The following is a 23,571-nucleotide window of genomic DNA, read 5'->3' as shown; positions in this document are numbered from 1 at the left end:
CTAGCTAATAAATATTAAAAAAAAATCTACAAACAAAAGTTTCTGGAAATCTGAACTATACCTTCACCTTGAGTGAGCACTCCATCATGTACATCATTTTATATTGATGTTGTTAGAGACACAGCATTTGATGTGTCTCTAACAACAACAATATAAAATTGAGAGAGACAGCCCTGGTTGAGACCTTGTATGTTTGATATATTACAGCCTAGTGATTCTGCAGAAACCAAATACATCACCTTCTGTGCTAATTGTAACTGGTCATAAACACTTTGAAGAACTGATTGTATAGACATATTTGTTTAATTTAAAATTTTTGAGGAGTGATTCTTTGTTATTTGAAACACACACACACACACAGTGGTGGTTACAGGATTTTCTAAAGGCTAAGAAGGCTAAAGCAGTGTTCAGACAATCAATAAGCTTTAAATTGATATTATTTTTATCATAATAGAGTTGACCATAGCCCCTACCTGGGATCACTACAGCATATATTTTTTTTTGTTAGTTGTTGCTGCATTGGCTTCTGTGGCCATAATGCACCTCCCAGATTTTTGCATTTACTCTGATCCAAGCCCGAGGCGGGATTAAAACTCGCGACCTTTGGGTTTCCAGGCAGGCACTTTACCCACTCGGCTAGCCTGGTCGGCACTACAGCATATACACACATGCAGAGAGAGAGAGAGAGAGAGAGAGAGAGAGAGAGATCATCAATGTAAATTTGTATGAAATATTTAATAATTAAATATTTCATCAAAAAGGTTTCATCACTTAAATTTAGACAATAATATAAATAAATAAAATAAAATAACAAATGAAAATTCAAGCTAGCTGTTGACCTAACTCACCAACATTAGTTAGTCCCCTCTATGAAAATGTGCCAGGAATATTCCATTTCTGTACTAGGAAGAGTCATATCATAGATGAAATTTAAACATGTATTACTGTATTATTACTGGTCATATATTCCTCTATATATGGGGTTGTACACAAGCAATTAACATTATACAAATAAATCAATTGGCATCTATATCAAAGTGAAAAAGAAAAATCTGCACATGTTTGAGATAAGAAAGTTATTCATTATTATTGACTATTTTGACTCTTGATTTTTAAGGAGTCCTTATGTGCTGTAATGTAATGAATAGATTGTAGGTATAACTTAGCTTCATTTTTCAGCACTCACCTCATAGTAATCCGCTTAGTTGGTGGAAGGTTTTACCCCATACATAGTGGTTATAAGATTCTAATAACTTACGGGGATTATGGATTTAAAAACTAAGTTATGGGGTTTAAAAATTTTGCTAAGAAAGGAAAGTGCACCTTCCATTCTGTGGTTGCCTAATTAAAAAAAAAAAAAAAAAAAAGAAAAAACAACTTTTTTTTTTTTTTTTTTTTTAATTAGGCAACCACAGAATCCCCCAGGGTTCAGTGTTGGGTCCATTGTTGTTTTCTGTATTTATTAATGATATTGATAAAGGTATGTCAGGCTTAAATATCCAAGTTTGTAGATGATACAAAGGTTGGCAGGGTTGATAATGACAGTACGCTACTGCAACAGGATCTAGAAAAGTTGAGCAGATGGGCTGCTCAACAGATCGCCTGGCAAGTGAAGTTTAACATTGACAAATGTAAAATACTGCATATGGGTAGCAGTAACCCCAGAGTAACATATCAACTGTGGTAGAGGTGGTAGAGAATGAAATAGACCTGGGGGTAATTGTGCAGTCAGATATGAAGTTTCCTGAGCAGTGCAGGCAGGCTGCAAGAGTGGCTCATGGTGTCTTGTCAATGATATACAGAATTTTTCTAGCAGAAATAAGGAGGTGATTATCCCCTTTATAAGGCAATGATCGGGAAAGGAAGATATTAAGGAAAATCTTTGGCCTGGTAAAAGTCGGGGAAGAGTGGAAAATAAGGACAAACCAAGAGCCAAAGGAACTGTATGGAGAACTGGATATAGTGGGAGTGATAAAGAGCTTAATACTTAGATGGGCAGGCCATGTGATACGAATGGAGGAAAACAGATAGCCAAGGAAAGCAATGGAAGGGCAACTAGGAGGAAGAAGAATGAGAGAAAGACCAAGAAAAAGGTTGGTGGATGACATGGAGAACAACCTATGACAGCTTAGGGTGAGACAATGGAGAACAATGGCCAGGGAAAGAGACAGCTGGAGAAAAATCGTTGAGGAGGTCAAGGTTCTACAAGGACCGTAGTGCCGTGGAGTAGTAAAGTATAAGGCAATGATCAGGCCACATCTTGAGAACTGTATACAGGTCTGGAGGCCTCATTTTAGGAATGATGTAGAGCTGCTGGAATGAGTGCAGAGAAGGGCAACTAGACTGATGACTGGAACATAGTTTGAGCATGCTCAATGCCAATGGGATTCTTCATCTTGCTCAGAATAATCAGCTCAGAGGGCATAAATTCAAATTGAGGAAGGACGGATGTCGGATAGATGTGCGGAAATTTGCCTTTGGCCAGCGGGTGGTTGGTTGGTGGAACCGACTTCCATCACTTGTTGTTGAAGTTGATAGCCTAAACAAATTTAAGGCTCAACTGGACAGGTATTTCGAGTGAACGGAGGGGTGAAATGGGAGTGGTTTTTTTTTTTTTTTTTTTTTTTTTGGCTGATGCTGAATAAGCTTGCTTTCTTGCATCATATGCCTCTACTAATGCTAATGCTAAAAAAAGGATAGGTGGAATTGCACCAAGGTGTGTCTGCCAGGGGCAAAAGTTGATGACATTGTAGTGCTGATGTCGCCCTTTAAGGGTACAGAGGGTGATATTGTTGTTCATTGAAAATAATAACATTAAGAATCGGAGATCTGCAGACTTACTTAGCAAGTACAGAGAGAGTTTGAGAAAAAAAAGTTATGATTTAGGGCTAAATCTGAAAGTGTCCGCAATTCATGCCTGGACATGAAATCAGGAAGTACATAGTGAGAGCCTTGTCAATCAATTCAGCCTTGGAGATATTATGCAAGGCTTGTGGAATAGAATTTTTCTCATAGTGGTCTATGCTTGTTAAAAGGAGAGACTACTTCTACAGGGATGGAATACAATTAAATTAAAAGGGTACAAGAATATTTGCTTATGTATTCAAGGCAATGTTAGGTGGGTTGGAAAACTGCTAACATTGTAGTGCTGATGTTGTCCTTTAAGAGTACAAAGGGTGATATTATTGTTCATTGAAAATAATTAAATTAAGAATCGGAGATCTGCAGACTTACTTAACAAGTACAGAGAAAGTTTGAGGAAAAAAGTTATGATTTAGGGCTAAATCTGAAAGTATCTGCAATTCTGCCTGGACATGAAATCAGGAAGTACATGGTGAGAGCCTTGTCAATCAATTCAGTTCTGGAGACATTATGCAAGGCTCGTGGAATAGAATTTTTCTCATAGTAGTGTGTGCTTATTAAAAGGAGAGACTGCTTCTACAGGGATGGGATACAATTAAATAGAAAGGATACAGGAATATTTGCTGATGTGTTCAAGACAGTGTTAGGTGGGTTGGAAAACTGCTAGCATGGGAGGATTCACAAACTAACATATTAACAATAGCTGCAGGCAGAGATGAAACTGATTCTTGTACTGGTTCTTTTGGAACATGCAGTAGCCTAGAAAGAAAAGTACTGCCAATATTTAAGGCCTGCTGTGCATTATCATGGAACAAGGAAGTACATGGACTGCATTAGTGTAACTAAGAGTAAAAACTTATGGTGTCACCCAGATATAAGGGATGCAGAATTTACAATGTTACTGAAATGACAGAATAGGATGGGTTATGCCTTTAGTTAAGAAACGCACAAAATCTAAGGCAGTGCACCCAGATGACATGGGGGCAGTGCAATGTTGAGTCAATTTGGTGTAACATAAGCACTGGGAAAACAAAAATAGGAATAGGAATGTGTTATAGGCTAAATCACTGGAATGAGTACAAAGAACAACTGTACAGAGATATGGTGGGCCATTAAATCAGCATGTCTTATAAAGGGGGGAATTTTGAGATGGTAACTGGAATTTGTGGGTTGGTCAGTCACACACTATCAAGTCTTTTGTAGATTTCTTGAATGACTGTTTTCTACAGAAGTTTGTTAGAGAAGCAACAAGAGGAAGCAATGCTCTTGATTTGGTTATCAGCAGTGATTCTACATGCATTAAGAAAAAGTAAAAGATCCACTGGGTGGTAGCAATCACAGTGTACTCATATGAAATTTAATTAAAGACATAACTGTCAGGGGTAACGGGAAAGGCTTTTACTTTCTTCAGGGTGACTACAGTGGTCTCAGACATTTTTAAAATTCTATGCAGTAGGACCAGCTAATGTTGTTGCCAACAACAATTTCAAAATGGGAAGCATTCAGGGAAATAATCATAGAAGCTACTAGACTTTTCATACCAAATAAGAAACATAGTTCAGGATTTTAGAATTAAATTGATATCAGATGAACTATTGTGATACATGGCAAAGAAGAAAAATGCATGGGATGCATGTAAACTCTCAGGTGATACACGAGTCTATGGTAGATATAAACTGGTCTGCAATCAAGTCACAAAGGTGGTTGGACAAGCCAAACCAGAAGTCTTTGACAAAGAGTGTCACGAAAAGCAGCAAAGACTTCTTTACTTATATTAACAGTAGATGGAAGAGGCTGAATAACATTGGTCCACTTGATGTCGATATTTTAACTGTGGATGGTCCTGCTCAGGTTGCTGACAGGCTGAATAGGTATTTTGCATCTATATTCACACATGAGGGAAGGGAATGTCAGAAGTTTATTAAACTCTAACAGGGAGCTAAATGATTTTTGTGATAACTGAGAGGAAAATGGAAGAGAAATTCAAGTTAAGCATAAAATAGGCATCTGAGATGGATGGGATCTAACAATTATATTAAGGGAGGCAGCAGAGGAGGTAAACAAACCCTTAGCCATAATTATGAGAACATATTTGGATTCAGCAGAGGTTCCTGTGGAATGGAGGTGTGCAAATGTATCCCAAATTCACAAAAAGGGATCAAAGGGTGACATGAGTAATTACAGACCTGTTAGTTTAGCTTCTGTTCTAGGAGAAATAATGGAGTCACTGCATTATTTCTGCAGGATCATCAAGACAGAAGTGCAGTTATACTTCAGTCACAGCATGGATTTGTTAAGAGCGGACCTTGTTTGACCAATTTAATTGGATACTATGATTTAGAGGGGATTTTGTGTGACCAATTTGATTGGGTATTATGATTCAGAGGGGATATTGTGGGACCAATTTTATTGGGTACTATACTTTGACTGGGTACTATGATACAGTGACAAAGGAACTGGATGAAAAAATAATTTTCATACTATATACTTGAATTTCAGGAAAGCTTTTGATACTGTTGCATGTAAAAGACTGCTATACAAATTGGAGCAGTGTGGCATTAAGGAAAGCTATTACCCACCATAAAGGGATGGTTGAGTGGGAGAAGACAGAGAGTGGTTATTAATGGACACTTCTTTGTAGACTAGTGTTATTAGTGGGGTTCCGCAGGGTTTGTTTCTGGGTCCATTATTTTCTGTATTTATTAATGATATTGATGAGGTTATATCAGGCTTAATGTCCAAGTTTTCAGATGATACAAAGGTTGGTAGTGTGGTTAACGACTGTAATGAAGGTATGTTGCTGCAACAAGATCTAGATAAATTAGGCAGATGGGCTGAGAAATGGCAGTTGAAGTTTAACATTAGCAAATACAAGGTACTGCATATGGGTTGCAGTAATCCCCAAGTATGTATCAACTGTGTTGTAGTGGAAAACTCAAGGTAGCAGAAAATGAAAAGAACTTGGGGATAATTGTGCAGTATAATATGAAGTTTTCTGAGCAGTGCAGATAGGCTGCCAGGATAGCTCATAGGGTTTTGTCAATGATATACAGGAATTTTGCTAGCAGGGATAAGGAGGTGATTAGCCCATTGTATAAGGCAATTGTTAGGATCTTAGTCACATCTTGTGCTGCATTCAGGTCTAGAGGCCTCATTTTAGCAGCTGCTATAAATGGGCACAGATAAGGGCAGTGAGATTGATGAAGTAAAAAAGGAATCCTTTTATCAAGAAAGTCTTCTGAATGAGGTGTTTAAGGCTATGAATAGCTTGAGAAAATTCAGTGCTGGTGGGTTTCTTCCTCTTGCTTACACTATGCACATTGAGGAGGCATGATTTCAAATTGTGGAAGGATGGTTGCAGAATAGATATGCAGAAGTTTGCATTCAGCTAACAAGTGGTTTATTGTTGGAACACGCTTCCATCTGTTGTTGTGAAAGTCATTAGTTTTAATAAATTCAAGGAAGAATTTTACAAAATGTTGGAGAAAATAGATAGGTGAAAACAGATATTTTTAGCTGATGCTGTATAAGGTCCTTTCTTGCATCATTTACCATTGTTAATACAATGCTAATCACCTTTGTTTGAGTCTTCCTTCTTGATTTGAATGGTTTAGTGTGATGAAGTTAATTTAAAGGTAATGATTAAATTTTAAAATGATAGTATCATCTATCAATACCTAACAATCCTCATTTTGATTTCTATATTATCTAGTTAACATATTTGACTCTTTACATTTAAGATATTAATAAATGTAATTAATTAGAAGAAATAGTATTAATTAGTCATTTCTTTGTAGGTAAAATAAAGAACCATGGTCTCAGTATTAGAATCAACTCTGCAGTTGTATATATCATTTATTCTTCTTTTACCAACATTTGCAATTACTACTGTGCCATTTCCACCAACCATAATTCTTCAGCCACCACACGAACAACTCTTCCAGGTTCCTCAGACCCAAGAAGAACCTGATAAACCATTTATGCTAGAGTGCCAAGCACAGGGTAATCCTGAACCAGAGTAAGTAACATATGAAAATCATATAAGTAACAGATTTTATTTTATAAGATAAAAACTGTGTTAAACATAATTTTATCATGAAGAGCATATTCAACTTTAGGTTTACTGATGTATGTGTTATTATTATTATTTATTATTGTTTTTTATTATTAGCCATATGGTGCAAGGAAGCCTGAGGCTTATGCTGCACCAGCCAAAAAAAAAAAAAAAAAAAATTCTGAATTACCCTGAGAGAGAGAGAGAGAGAGAGAGAGAAAGAGAAAAAACAAGAGTCAGAAGTAGAAGGAAATCACCAAGAAAGAGAAGAATGATATCTTTCCTTTATTCAGTTATGCCCATCAGCACACCAGGGTCTTGAGCTGATGATATCCAGCTCAGGACCCTGGGTGTGCTGTAGGGCATAACTGAATAAAGGAAAGGAAATGCTGATGATAAACATTTCACTGTGTGGTGAGGGAAAATTACTATGTTAATAAAAAATAACTGCTCCAGTAAATAACTTTAGCTAAATTTAGGAAACACAGTTTTAAGGAAAATACAAACAATAAGTCATTCATTGCAAGCTGGCTTTCAGCTCTTCTTTGGTGCCAAAAAAAAAAAAAAAAAAAACGCCTTTTGCATGATGTATAATCATGTCTGTGTGCTCCTTTGTTTTCAGATGCTCTGTACTTGAAGTAAAAAAAAAAAAAAAAAAAGACTTAACTGCTGAATGCTGTGAAATACTTGCAGTCTAATAATAAGCACTATTTTTAATAATACCGGAATAGCCACTTAGCCATGCTTCATTTGGAATGGGTTGAGCTCTGAATTCTTTATTAATATTTTCCTAATATTTGCTCAGTTCATGTCACTGAAATTATGCTTGCAGGGATGAAATCCTTGATTCCTCATTTCACCTTTTGCCCTAAACTCCTATCCTTTATTTAAATCTATAATTTTTCAAAATATGTGTTAAGCTGTTCATGATAAGAATTTGCATATCACTTTTGACTTCTATAGAAATTGTTTTCTTCATTTTTTGCTTGTACTAAAGATTGCAAATAGATTATTAATAAATCCAGACTCTTTCTGAAAAGTCTTAGTTTAGGAAACTTGTTTCTTCTCCATGTGGCAACTGTGCCTTCTGATCTCTTGACACAACCATTGGCTACTACCTCTCTCTTATACAACTAACTTACTAACAAACTGACCTCTTTTTATCACTGGTGGCAGGAAATGGCACCTTTCCTGCCTATATATGGCAGGGCTGGAAACCCAGGAGGAAGAGTCCTTGCTCCTGAGGCCTCTTAAAGGAATGGATACATGAATGGAGCCAACATTCTCCTCCAGGACTTGAAAATACTAAATGGATTACAGAAAGACCGGATGGTTTTAACCTACCTCGGAAGATCTGGACCAAAATAAACTGAATAAGAACTAGACATGGCAGGTGTGCAGATTTCCTTTCTCAGTGGAATAAGAGTTATACTTCACGATGTGACTGTGGTGCTGATAGACAGACTGTACAACATATTACCCAAGACTGTATCCCGAGAGCATTTTGCGGAAAATCGGAAGATTCCTGATACTGACTCCGGCATCAATTGAATATGTTATTAATTTGGATATACAATTGTAAATATATGAGTTTTTTTTTTTAATGCTGTCTTCCTTTTTTGTTATATGTATTCATTTATGTGTGTTTTTTTTCTTTTTCCCATACGATAAATAAATGCTCCTGAGGCTAAAAGGATTAAATATGAGAAAACACAAACATTTTGTTTTCAGGCCTATGAACCAGATGTCTAGACAACAGGATGTTCAGAATCCTTCAACTGTCAAACATCAAAAGAAAGATATGATTTCATCCAACTGGTCGTCAAGCTTTTCCTATTTGTAATACAGAAATGTTTAGAAACACTTCTGGCTTGTAAAAAAAATGGTGTAACATCTAAGATCTGGAGATTTACTAATATAAACTGCAAATTCATACATTCAGAAGGATTTATTCAGCTGACTGTCTTCAGAGGAATCTCATTTGAGGTCATTTTGTGTCTCCTGTGGATTTGCAGAACATATCCACACAGAATGTCCTGTAAAATCCTCATAGTGTCCATTCTGCAAAAATGACCATGCTACATGTTCAAATGATTGTGATATCCTTACCTTGCTCAATTCTGATGCCCATCTGGAAAAAAGAAAAAAAAAAAAAAATGGTCCAAATGGGCTAGAAACAAAATGAAAGTACAATTAAATATCCTAGGAAACTGCCCTTTAAAAAACAAAGAAGAAAACAATTGCAGTTGTTTTCTGCATAGGTTGTTTAAGTGCCAAAACATATTTCTCTCTGAATATATCCATATCAGATTGGGCCCACTCAACAACATCTTGAAAAGTATACACTTGTTCTGTCAGTCTACAATCAAGCTCCCAGTACTCCAATCACTTCCCCACCCCTCCCCAATATAGGTAACTGTACATGGTGCAAGGACCTCCCAGTAATGCTGCTGGTCCTACTGGTTAGCAATACTGTGATCCAATGCCCTCAACCTAGGTTCCAAGCTAACACAACACTTAAGAATCTGGGGTGTTAACCATATGCTACAATCCATGGAAACTCAGAAAGAGGAGAACCTGGTGTTTGAGGAGTCCAGCTTCAACACATCTCTTTTGCCCCTGCTTTGACAAGACAGGAGTTTCTGGGATCCCAGGATCAGTCAGCTAGTATATTTGTCTTTGAGGATCAACCATGTCATTGTCACATCCCTACCCTTGTGGTCCAGTGGACAAAGTCAGGTTGATGAAGGTGCAGGTATGGTACTTGGGTAGCCCTGGTAGGTGATCACCAATATCACATACTTTCAAATCACCAATGTCTCAGAATTAAGTTATAGCTGGGTACTTTTGACTGCCCAATAATGCCATATGTATCTAACTCACTAAATTTTTCAAGTTCCAGAAATATGGCACTTGAAAATAGTACCTTTATATGCACTCAATAAAGCACAAAGGACACAATATTTTCAGTTGTAATTACAGTATGTTCAGCCCCAAATCCACTGGTGAGTATGCCAAAGGGAGAGGGAAGAAAACAAAATAGACCTATGGAAAGACCTGAACATATCATATCAGGAGGCAGGAAAAGTGGTGAAACCTATAAATAGCAACAAACCTTCATACACTCAAGTTGCGGGGAGATGTTCTGTTAGAACATAATCTGAAATGATTGTTCCACCCAGAGTCATTTACTCCCATGGCACACTGTTTATTAACCCTGCACTGCTGGTGCAGGACAGTAATATCCTGCCCCAACAGCATATCTTCTCAAAAATAGGAGGATCATGTCAACTGATATTCGAAGATAAAAATCCATGATTTTCTCTACCTTTCTAAACATAAACAAGTTTTTACTTGGTATGTTTTTACTTTTCATGCATAGTAAAAATTAGTGTGGACTACTGATGTTATGGTACTGATACTATGGAGCTGTGTGTTTGTTTCTGGTTCAAGTTATATTATAGAACTCTCATGTGATCTATCAACATAATCGATAAGAGATGACACATCCCTTAAGTCACAACTAAAAAGCAAGTAAAAAGTGAAACAAAAACAACCAATAAAACTGCATAATGGTAATAATCCTTCAATGTAATTGTAGAATTTCACAATATAAAAGAATTTACATGATCTTATCGATCGATAAGAACCACTGGCATATCCTTACAGGAAACTTATTTAAATTCACCATTAAAAAGTATGCTGTCTTTAGGTAAGATAGGAGAATTAATTCACCACTCTGTGTAGAGGTGGTGGTTCTTGTTAGAAACAACCTTCCATCAAAACATCTCTTCAGACTCCCTTTTAGGTAGTGGCAGTCTACACTGTAATTGGTATCATTCACAATAACTTCTGTATATCTCCCTCCTAATTTTTTGTTCTCCTCAGATATGACCTAGAAAATATAGCCCATCTCAATTCTGCTTACTTGGAGACTTCAATGTTCATCATCTGCTGTGGGGATCTCCAACAATCGATAAGAGGTAAACTAATAGAATCCCTTCTTGATGCTTATCAGCTTACACTGTTGAACACTGGTGAGCCTACCTCTATTCATTTTTCTACAATGGATCCATGAGGGCAGTTTTTTCTCCCTCCCTATATACCAATACAGCGTGATCAGTTCTTGATAACCTGCTAAATAGTGATCATCTACCAAGTCTCTGCAAGCTCCAAACATGGGTAAACTTGTCTTCACTTGGAAATTTTGTACAATACACTGGAAAAAAAAAAGTCTATGTCCAGTTTGATAATGAAATTAGCATTAGCATTAGTTGAGGCATATGATGCAAGAAAGCAAGCTTATGCAGCATCAGCAAAAAAAAAAAAAAAAAAAAACCTTTCCATTTCACCCATCCGGTCACTCCAAAGGTTTGTCTAGTTCAGCCTTAAATTTATTTAAGCTATCAACTTCCACAACAACAAATGGAAGTCTGTTCCAGCAATCAACTACGTGCTGGCTAAAGACAAACTTTCGCACATCTATTCTACAACTGTCTTTCCTCAATTTGAATCTATGCCCCCTCAAGTTCTTAATCTGAGCAAGCGGAAGTATCCTATCAACATCGAGCCTGCTCAAACCATTCAAAGCCTTATACACCTCAATCAAATCACGTCTCAGGTGCCTAGTCTCCAGATGCTGCAACTTGAAGCACTTAAGCCTCTCTTGGTAAGAGCATCCATTTGTTCCTCTCACTAATCTTGTTGCCCTTCTCTGTACTTGTTCTAGCAATACACCTTCCTAACTTGACTGCACAACTACCCCCAGGTCTCTTTCATTCTCCACCTCCCTGAGTGCAGTACCACACAGTTTGTACGTGTTTCTTGGGTTACTGCTACCCATATGCAGTACTTTGCAAATAGTCCGATCCCAACCCATAGGTAATGTCACTGAACATATAACTAACCAGATATTACAAGCTACTATCTCTGCAATACCAAAATCTTTGCGTGGAGATGCAAACACAACATATACTAGTGGAATCGGGATTGCGCACATTCTAAACAGAAAAAAAATAAAAAATAGTGCTTGGAATTTCACAAATTTCCTACAACTAGTAACTTAATTAACTTTAAAAGGCTCAAAGCCAAGTTCTCCCAAATATGAAGAAAAGCAAAGAAAGATGCCTAGATTAGTTTTTCCTCAACTATAAATAAGGATATGGACACACTCATCTGGAGGAAAATTCACACTTACTGGCAAATATGTGAAGTCCCCAGCTTCAATAATAAGTTAAGAAGGGAAAGTTGTCCTCATCGGGAGAATGCTTTAGCAAATGCTTTAACCTGAATCTCTTGCCAGTGTATTGGCAGTATCCACCTAAAACCCAATCTTTCAGCAAATTAAAGAATCTGCAGAACAGCATAAGATAAATTTTTCTATGATGGTTTTACACCCATACAACCAGCCATTCATATTAACAGAACTATTAGAGTCTCTCAATCAAATATCCAGTAGTACTACTGGTCTAGATGAGATCTACTACATAATGTTAAAACAACTACACAACTGAGCAAAAATGACATTTTTAAAATATTACAATTTTTTTTTTTTTATGAAAATCCCAAACATGAGAGGTATTATCATTATCAGCCATATGGCGAAAGGAAGCCTGGGCTTATGCTGCATCAGCATAAGCCAAAAAAAAAAAAAAATTCCCGAGTTACCCTGAGAGAGAGAGAGAGAGAGAGAGAGGTAGAAGGGAATCATCAAGAAAGAGAAGAATGATGATATCCAGCTCAGGACCCTGGGTGTGCCAAGCCCATACTCATCAGATGTGAGCCCCTGGGGTTCTTTATTAGAACCCATAGTACTTAGTACTGTCCATGTGTTGGAGGTTGAGAAGACAAAAGAAGATATTTATTGACATTAGATTTGAACTTCTGTAGACTGTAATTTTCAGGAAATACTTATAACGGACGGTTGTTCCAGAAAACGGCAGTTAATTGAATAAACGAGGAAGATGAAAAGTTCATTTTGTGAGTTTGAAGTTGGACAGTAAATGGATGTTGGCTGGTGGCTGCATGTGTTTGGAATGTTTTGAAAGAGAGAGCAAGAATTATAGAAGCCAATTCAGAAGAACAGTGCCCATGGAAGTATCTGTAATAAAGGCATGCAGCAGAAACAGAATGTATTAGACAGAGAGTGGAGAGACTCTGTTAGAGATGAGTCATTAATTAGCCTAATTGCCCTCTTCTGAATGGAATCTAGAAGCCTGAGAGAGGTTTTGAGGGCACCACCCCAAATGTGGGAACAATATTCCATGCTAGGGCAGATTTGCGATTTGTACAGAATGAACAGCTGTTTTGAAGAAAAGTAACGCCGACAGAAAAAGAGAGAAACAAGTTTTTTCGATGCAGAGGAAGCTGTATTTGTAATGTGCTTGTGCCAAGAGAGATTAGAAGTCAGGGTACCACCCAAAAGAGATATATCATCTTGCCTAGAAATCGGAGTGTCACCAAAGATAAGCATAGGAGCAGAAGAATCCTTTTTTGCGAGAAAAAAGACAGGACTGAGTTTTAGAAGGGGTGAAATCAACTAAGTTGTCATTTCCCCACTGAGAATTGCCTGGAGACCGGCATTTAAGAAATTGGTATTGAATTGGCATTTAAGATATTCGAGAAGTTGAAGTTGATTGAGCAGGGAGAGGTTCCTCAAATTGGAAATTGGAATGCAATGTACTACCATCAGCAAAACTATGGATAGAATTTCCAGTCAATGGAAGAAGGTCATTAATATATTAAGAACCTGAGGGTGCATAGATTCAAATTGAGGAAAGACAGTTGTAGAATAGATGTGTGGAGGTTTGCCTTTAGCCAGTGGGTAGTTGATTGCTGGAAGAGACTTCCATCTGTTGTGGAAGTTGATAGCTTATATAAATTTAAGGCTGAACTAGACAAACATTTGGAGTGACCGGTTTGGTGAAATGGGAATGTTTTTTTTTTTTGCTAATGCTCTATAAGCTTGCTTTCTTGCATCATATGCCTGAACTATGCTAATGCTAATACAAGAGGAGAGGAGTGGGGGAAAGAACTGAACCTTGGGAGACACCAGCATTAGTGGAGAAGTTAGAAGATAGAGAGCCATCTACCATCACCCTCAGTGAGCAGTCAGAGAGAAAACTGGATAACCAATTACAAAAAACAGTTGGAAAACCATAGGATGGAAGCTTGTGTAGAAGACTTTTCTGCCAAACATGATCGAAAGCCCTTGAGATGTCAAGAGCAACTGCTTGTGTTTCACCGAACGTTTCCATTGAATTTGTCCATAAATGAGTAACTATATAATATCGGTGTAAATACACCATAGTTAACTCATAAATTTGAACTACGTATGTAGTGTAATAGGTATCGTTTTAATTATATCTCATATTGTGGTTGCCTTCACAACGAGATAGCTGCTATTGCATTACTTCAAATAAATAATGCTTCTCTAGTAGAGAAGACTGCTGTTATTTATTTTCAGCAGATACCACCACCCAGACGATTGTTTCGAAGCTAGTGGGCTTCATCATCAAGGATTTTGATGAATCTTGATGCTAAGAAAGCTCCAGGTCCTGATGGTATTTCTCCATTTGTTCTCAAAGTGATGGCATTCGTGAACATTAAAATCAAGGAAACTCACCTCACTGTTAAGGAATTTGGACTGATTAAAGTCAGGTTGCAAAGAGAGGAAGTCAAAGAGTTCCAAGTGATTAGTGGAGTTGGGAGAACAGTAGAGACAACAGATGAATTTGACAGGATGAGGTAGAGAGATTTTAAGCCAGAGAAGATCAAAAAGAGGAGATTCCAAATTACCAAGTCCCTTACAGGATATATCGGAACAGACATATACACAAGTACCACCTTTGAGGCAAAAGGAGTTATGCAGTGAATAATTTGGGCAACTGAGATGAGTAGTGATTGAATCACCCATTAACTGAGATACTGTCAGAAAAAGTACTTTGGGTTTGGCAGACTGTAAGTGGAAATGGATATCACTGAGTGAAACAAAATAGAATATTTTTTTAGAAAACACTGACCCAAATTCCTGGTGTCAATTGTCCTAGCTTTCCTGAAGCCAAGAAAGGATTGCACCTTTCCACATAACTATGAGTTGATTTCACTGACCAGCTGTTTTGTCCTTTGGGGGGGGGGGGGGGGGGAATGGTTCACAGGCAGCTAACATGTTCCTTGGAAACTAAAAGAATTTCAAAAGAATTGGTCTACTTTAGATGTGATGATAAAAGCAGACATCTGTAATTCTTGCATTAGAAGTTGCATAATTGCATAAGAAGACATCCGGTCATAATTAATCTTGATCTTCATTCTTTTGGCTTGAGAGGTCAGTTACCCCAATTTATAAAAACATTTTCTATGCCACAGAGCATTTCAGGTTCGATATATGAACATTCAGCCAAATCATTTGAACAAGAAGGAAGGTGTACTGCAGGGTTCCATCTTCAGTGCAACATTTGCAATGGAATTACAAACATGACATGGGATGAACCAAGTACAGTTGAATCATACATTTCTGCTGAAGATCTCATTATCTCTTGCCAATCACAAACTATGAGTACCATTGATGGGCAAACTTCAAATTTCCAAAGCCAAAATAGAATCATGGGTGCTGTGGAATAGTTATTCCTTAGAAAAGAAATCCACTGCAATTCATTTCTGCAAAAAATGCAGACTACGTTCAAATCCAGAATTATATTTAAAAAACAGTCTTATTCCTCTTAATAGCAATTTTTGTTTATTCTTCTTACTATAACTTCTAAGTGTAACAATTTTTGTGTATTGGGCTTATATTTAGATAATGAACTATGTATAAATATAGTGCAAATGCATCAGGAATACATAGCTATATCTGAATAAATCAGATTATTAATAAAACGGCATCGTTTTAAGTTATATCTCATATTGTGAATACCTTCACAACGAGTTGCCATGATATTGCACTACTTCAAATAAGTAACGCTTCACCTAAGGAGAAGACTAATGTTACTTATTCTCAGATGGATACCACCACCCAGACGACACCGTTTCAGGGCTATTTGGCCCTTCTTCGGTGGGTGGGTAGGTACCCGAGTGATGCAATGATGGCAAAACAGTTATGAAGTATAACTCCACAATACTTCATAACTGTTTTGCCATCATTGCATCACTCGGATACCTACCCACCCACCGAAGAAGGGCCAAATAGCCCTGAAACGGTGTCGTCTGGGTGGTGGTATCCATCTGAGAATAAGTAACATTAGTCTTCTCCTTAGGTGAAGCGTTACTTATTTGAAGTAGTGCAATATCATGGCAACTCATTGTGAAGGTATTCACAATATGAGATATAACTTAAAACGATGCCGTTTTATTAATAATCTGATTTATTCAGATATAGCTATGTATTCCTGATGCATTTGCACTATATTTATACATAGTCTAGACTCCTTCATAGCTTGAGGCTTATGCCCTAAACGCTTGAGTTTAGATAATGAACTTAATTTTACTACTCATATAGCTTACCTTCGGACAGTTTGTCTTAAAAAATTAAACAGCCTAAGAGCCAACTCCGTTATGTCCTGTGGTGCTGATAGAAGCTCCCTTTTACATCTCTGTAGAACCTTAATTCACCCCTGCTTGGATTATGGATCACCAGTCTCACTCTGCTAGGAAAAGTTCTCTATATATGAACACCACCCGGCATAGTGCCCTTAGAAAAGCTGTGGCAACCTTCAGAATGCCTCTAATCCATAGCCTATACAGGAACTCCCCAACTTACGTAATACTCAACTTGTAGAAATTTGACTTTACGTAAATTTTTTTTGGGCCAGCGCGAACTTAAAAAAATCGTGGAAACATATTTTGCATCCCGTAGGAAAAAACATCATAATGTAAATAACACATTGTTTTTTTTTTTTTTTTGTAATTCGTTCCAAGTCCTTGGAAGTTGAAAATTTCGCTATAGTACTAAACTATTTATCTCTCTAGAAGGTCATATTTATAATGGAAATTGCATTACCCTTTCATCGTTGTCATATGTTTCCGTTATAAGAATCAATTTTGAATGCCTTTTGTGATATTTTTCTAAAGCATGTTTCTGTGGAGGTCATGACCAAAAAACAGTAAAAACAATTTGCCCTTTCCAGTTTATTGGGCTTTTCTGTTAGTGCATCTAATTATAAATGCATAGTAAACTAGATCTTATTGCATTTGCAATAATACCGATAACTGCAATTGTGTCGGTTTTTATGATGAATTTCTCTTCCACTGAAATCTTTAATCATATAATAAACAAATTTGCAGAAACTTCTGTTCATTCCTATTTGCGTATTACAGTGATGAAGGGAAAGCGACCAACGAAAAGTGCAAGTGGTGGTAGTGCCAGGAAACGAAACAAAATTGATTTAGAAATGAAGATGAAAATTATTAAGATGTACGAAGCAGGACAAAGTTTGTCATCTATTGCAAGGAAATTAGGTCTCGCTGCTTCAACAGTGAATACTATTTTAAAGGACAGTGTGCGTATAAAAGAACATGTCAAAGGATCAATGCACTTAAGGTATAATAACCTCTGAGTCTAATGACCATTCAAGCAAAAGCAACAAGTATTTATGAAGATATTAAGGATAAGTATGGCGAACCCCAACCCAAGTTCGTGGCAAGCAACCAACGGGTGGTTTAATAGGTTCAAGCATCGGGCTGGTTTCCACAACATTAAAGTATGCGGTGAAGTTGTCAGTGCCGATTCTGCAGCTGCAGAGAAATTGTGTGATTTGTTGGAAAAAATTATTGATGAAGGCGACTATTCAACGCAGCAAATTTTTAACGTTGACGAGACTGCTTTGTATCGGAAAAAATGCTGGATCGAACATACATTGCCAAAGAGAAAAATACAATGCCAGGTTTCAAGACATCAAAAGATAGGGCCATGCTCTTGCTTAGGGCTAATGCCGTGGGAGATTACAGATTAAAACCACTGCTTGTGTACCATTCTGGAAATCCTCGTGCATTTAAGGGCATCAATAAAGCCACCCTACTCATGCATTTCCGATCAAACCAGGGAGCATGGATAACAATATCTCTCTTTGAGGATTGGTTTAAATGCTGCTTCATTCCCAAGGTTGAAAAATATTATAAAGACAATGACATTCCTTTCAAGATTTTGCTTCTATTAGATAATACTCCTGGACATCCTATGCATCTAGATGATTTCAATTCGAACATGAGCATCATATTTCTGCCGCCAAACACGACTTCACTTATCCTACCTATGGATCAGGGTGTTATTTTGAATTTAAAAACATGCTATTTATGCACAACATTTGCTCAGGCATTGTCTGCAGTAGACGATGAGAATAATTTTACATTAAGAGACTTTTGGAAATGGCCGACCGGGCTAGCTGAGTGTGTAAAGTGCCTGCCTGGCAACCCAAAGGTCGCTGGTTCGAATCCCACCTCGGGCTTGGATCAGAGTAGTGCAACAACCTTGGGTGGTGCATTATGGCCACAGAAGCCGATGCGCCAACAACTAACAAAAAAAGAAAAAAAAACTTTTGGAAATCTTACAATATTTACCACACCATCTTAAACATTAATAAGGCCTGTGCAGAAATTACTAAAAGTTGTTTAAATGGCGCATGGAAGAAAATATGCCCACGGCACGTAAAAGGCTTCAAAGGATTTGAAAAAGACGAATCATATGAAGAGGTTATAGATAAGATTGTAAAGGTTGCAGATCTACTTCAGTTAGAGGTTGATGCCAAAGACGTGGAGGAGTTAATAGAAGAAGAAGAGAAGGAATTATCTAACGAAGAACTTATTGACTTGCAGGCAGTGATAGTGAAAGAAGAAAATGCTGACGAAGCTCAAGATGAACCAAATGAGGAGCCGAGATGCTTTATCATCAGAGAGATGGCAGTGGCATTCATGAAATTGCATCGGCAATGGTGAGGTTTCAGAAGATGAATCCTGACAATGAACGATTCTTAAAAGTTAACAGAGGGGTGAATGATGTTCTTGCTTGCTACAAAGAAATCTACGATGAAAAGAAAAAAGCCACCATCCAGTCATCTATTAATATATTCTTTTGTAAGGTTGAGCGGCCGACCCCTTCTAAATCTCCACAGTCCTCACCCTCCGCAGTGGCATATTTATGAGCTGAAGATATCGATTCTTGCAATGATGCTCGAGTGGTAAAACTTACTGACGTTGTGCCTGTCTCCTCTTTTTTTTTATTTTATAATTTTGAAATTTTTTTTTTAAATTGCACGCTTTTGTAATTTTTCCTGCACATGAAATAAAAAAATTGAATAAATACAATAAGTAATTCTATTTACATGTTTGTCAAACATTTCTTTTTTGATTCAATCAATTCAGCGAGCACAGTTGCGAGTGCTGCACGAGCATGGGGGAAATTCTGACTTACGTAGTGTTCCGCGGAATGCAACCCTTATGTAAGTCGGGGAGTTCCTGTATATTGAGGCAAATGAATTCCCTCTGCATCTCTATAGAAAAACTGGCTAAGGTAAAGAAAGCCTGCACGAGAAGCACACAAAAGTTCGATGAAATTTACCAGTAAAAGTACTTTGCTGTAACGGCATTTGTATTGTTGCTCGCTCGGTAAACAGACGGTGGGTGTTATCAGTCTGGAGTAGAAGTTGAATCCCACGGGGAGCTTGAAACCCCTCCAAAGTGGAGGGGGGTAATCTGACCTTTTTTCTTTAGAATCACTAATTGAATCACGAACAGAGTCATTAGAAGTTCTGGCATCGTAAAAAATGTTCGTAACGTAGTTTCACCGGTAAACTTTTTCAAAAATTGCCGTGCTTCTCGTGTGGGCTTCCTTTGCCTTTTTTTTTTTCTTAATAAACAATTTATCCACTAGTTCACCCGTGATTCTAAAGAAAAAAGGTCAGGTTACCCCTTCCACTTCAGGAAGGTTTCAGTCTCCCATGGGATTCAATTTCTACTCATGACCGATAACACCCACCGTCTGTTTACCGAGCGAGCAACAATACAAATGCGGTTATGGCAAAGTACTTTTACTGGTAAATTTCATTGAACTTTTGCATGCTTCTCGTGCAGGCTTTCTTTACCTTAGCCAAAAAACTTTACTGTATAACTATGCAGCAAAAATTAAAAGTATTCCATCTCACCCCAGCTAGCAGTACTTGTTTGATCTTCAGTATGCCATGCTGTACCACAACAAGCCTGATGAAAACCATCCCCATGGGACTTCAATTGCAAGCCTCATTCTTAGTTGGGACCTTAACTTTTGGTACATTTTCTATGACATTGCCACTCCTGCACTTCCCTGGACTTAATTCTCACCTCTTTGCAACAATTCTTTTCTGAGATGGGGAAAATGTTCTCTAGCACACACACCAACTTTCTGCAGCTATATGAAACACATTCCCTGGAAAACTTTGAGAAAGTCCATACTATACTGATGTCTCTAAAACAGAGATGAAGTTGGTAAGTTCTGCAGCAGTTTCTTCCACCTTCTCAGTGGCTGTCTTTCTTCCAATTTAATGCAGTATCTATACTGTAGAATTGTACATTTATGTTTATTGCTTGTTTATGTTATCTAGTTCTAGATAACATAAACAAGCACCATATCAAGCAATCTCTGATATGTATACAGACTCCTTAAGTGCAGTCACTGCTAGTTATTCAGTCTGCTTTTTCTCTCCCTCATCCTGCTCTTAAAGATGCAATCTAGATTGTCACTATCAAACATCCAACTAGAAGGTCACCTTCTGATGGATCCCTGGTTATGTTGGCATCACAGATAATGAATATGCAGATGACACTGCTAAACCTGATGGTTAAAGATGCATTGCAGGATCATCTAGACAAGACTGCAGCAATAATTCAGACACAGCATGGGTTGGGTCTTGTCTGACAAATTTGATAGGATATTATGATGTGGTTACAAAGGAACTGGATGCGAAAAATAATTTTGATATCATATATTTGGATTTCAGAAAAGCTTTTGACACTGTTGCGCATGGAAGACTATTGTACAAATTGGAGCAGAATGGTATTAAGGGTAAGTTGCTACAATGGATAAAAGGATGGTTAAGTGCTAGAAGACAGAGGGTGGTAATCAATGGGTGCTGCTCTTCTTGGACTAATGTTATTAGTGGAGTCCCACAGGGTTCGGTGTTAGGTCCACTGTTGTTTTGTATATTTATCAATGATATTGAAGAAGGTATATCAGGCTTAATGTCGAAGTTTGCAGATGATACAAAGGTTGGCAGGGTTGTTAATGACAGTAATGGCAGTGTGCTACTGCAACAGGATCTAGATAATTTGGGCATATGGGCTAAGAAGTGGCAACTGAAGTTTAACCTTGACAAATGCAAAGTACTACATATGGGTAGAAGTAACCCCAGAGAAACGTACCAACTGTGTGGTACTACACTTCAGGTGGTAGAAAATGAAAAAGACCTGGGAGTAATTGTGCAGGCAGATATGAAGTTTTCTGAGCAATGCAGACAGGCTGCCAGGGCAGGTCATGGGGTTTTGTCAATGATATATAGGAATTTTGCTAGCAGGGAGAAGGAGGTGATTGTCCCTCTGTATAAGGCAATGGTCAGGCCACGCCTTGAGTACTGCGTACAGGTCTGGAGGCCTCATTTTAGGAAGGATGTAGATTTACTTGAGCATGTACAGAGAAGGGCAACAAGATTGGTGAGGGGAATGAAGGGATCCTCTTACCAAGAGAGGCTGAAGTTCTGAAAATTGCAGTGGCTGAGACTAGGCACTTGCACGGTGATCTGATTGAGGTATATAAGGCCTTGAATGGGTTGAGCACGCTGAATTCTGATGGGATCCTTCCACTTATTCAGATTACGAACCTAAGGGGGCATAAATTCAAATTAAGAAAAGACAGATGTAGAATAGATGTGCGGAAATTTGCCTTTAGCCAGCGGGTGGTTAATTGCTGGAACGAACTTCCATCTGTCGTTGTGGAAGTTGATAGGTTGAATAAATTTAAGGAGGAACTGGACAGGCATTTGGAGGGAATGGTGTGATTTTTTTTTTTTTTTTTTTGGCTGATGCTGCATAAGCTCATACATTTGCTTTCTTGCATCACATGCCACTACTACTACTACTACATCCTGAATCTGGATATTTCTGTCAACTGAAAGTGCACTATACTGATTACAAATCCATTATTAAAACAACATGTAGGAAACAGTGGTTTCAATTCTGGCATAATCAAATCAATAATAAACTGCTGCTAAAAAAAAATAATAATAGTAACATAGCTGTGGGTATTTAGTTTCAAGCGAAGTAGGCAACAAGTGATTCTGGCAAAGATTGTACATTGGTCACTCACATCCAACTCGTGTATTTATTTATTAGCATTAGCATTAGTAGAGGCATTTGATGCAAGAAAGCAAGCTTATGCAGCATCAGCCAAAAAAAAAAAAAAAAAAACCACTTCCACTTCACCCCTCTGTTCGTTCAAAATACCTGTCCAGCTGAGCCTTAAACTTATTTAGGCTATCAACCTCCACCACAAGGGATGGAAGTCTGTTCCACCAACCAACCACCCTCTGGCTAAAGGCAAATTTCCGCACGTCTATCCTACATCTGTCTTTCCTCAATTTGAATTTATGCCCTCTCAAGTGATTATTCTGAGCTAGAGGAAGAATCCCATCAGCATTGAGCATGCTTAAACCATTCAAGGCTTTATACACCTCTATCAGATCACCTCGCTGGTGCCTAGTCTCCAGACACTGTAATTTGCAAAACTTAAGCCTTTCTTCGTAAGAGCACACCTTTGTTCCATTCACTAATCTTGTTGCCCTTCTCTGTACTCGTTCCAGCAGCTCTACATCCTTCTTGAAATGAGGCCTCCAGACCTGTATACAGTACTCTAGGTGTGGCCTGACCATCGCCTTATACAATGGAATAATCACCTCCTTATCCCTGCTGGAAAAATTCCTGTATATCATTGACAATACTCCATGAGCTACTCTTGAGAACTTCATATCTGCCTGCACAACCACCCCCAAGTCCCTTTCATTCTCTACCACTGTCAGTGTTGTACCACAGAGTTGATACGTTGCTCTGGGGTTGCTGTTTCCCATGTGTAGTACTTTACATTTATCAATGTTAAACTTCATTTGCCACCTCTCAGCCCATCTGCTCAACCTTTCCAGATCCTGTTGCAGCAGCATAGTGTCAGTAGTGTCCTTGACAACCCTGCCAACCTTTGTATCGTCTGCAAACTTGGACATTAATCCCGATATACCATCATCAATATCATTTATAAATACAGAAAACAATAATGGACCCAACACTGAGCCCTGAGGGACTCCACTAATAACATCAGTCCACGATGAGCAGTGTCCATTGATTACCACTCTCTGTCTTCTCCCCCTCAACCACCCCTTTATCCATAGCAGCAATTTGCCTCCAATGTCACACTGCTCCAATTTGTGTAGCAGTCTTCCATGTGCAACAGTATCAAAAGCCTTTCTAAGATCCAAGTATATAATATCAAAGTTATTCCCTGCATCCAGTTCTTTTGTGACTGCATCATAGTATCCAATCAAGTTGGTCAGGCAAGACTTCCCCTTAACAAAACCATGCTGTGTCTGAGCTATAACTGAAGTCTTGTCTAAATGATCCTGCAGTGCTTCTTTAACCAGTGCCTCCATTAA

General features: G+C 38.0%; 1 protein-coding gene across 1 annotated transcript in view; it reads left to right on the top strand.

The window, feature by feature from the left end:
- LOC150078459 (neuroglian-like) overlaps positions 1-23,571 on the top strand; it is a 442,449-nt gene that overhangs the window by 193,688 nt on the left and 225,190 nt on the right. The window contains exon 5 of the mRNA XM_090385067.1: positions 6,660-6,880. Coding sequence (XP_090241193.1) covers positions 6,675-6,880 — 206 coding nt within the window. The 5' untranslated portion in view covers positions 6,660-6,674. The remainder of the gene's footprint in view (positions 1-6,659; positions 6,881-23,571) is intronic.

Source organism: Mastigoproctus giganteus, chromosome 11, assembly GCF_048544385.1.
Source record: "Mastigoproctus giganteus isolate SK-2022 chromosome 11, ASM4854438v1, whole genome shotgun sequence".
NCBI classification, from domain to species: Eukaryota; Metazoa; Arthropoda; class Arachnida; order Uropygi; family Thelyphonidae; genus Mastigoproctus; species Mastigoproctus giganteus.
Note: the sequence above shows the minus strand (reverse complement) of the source record. Positions and strands in the feature narration are given on the sequence as shown.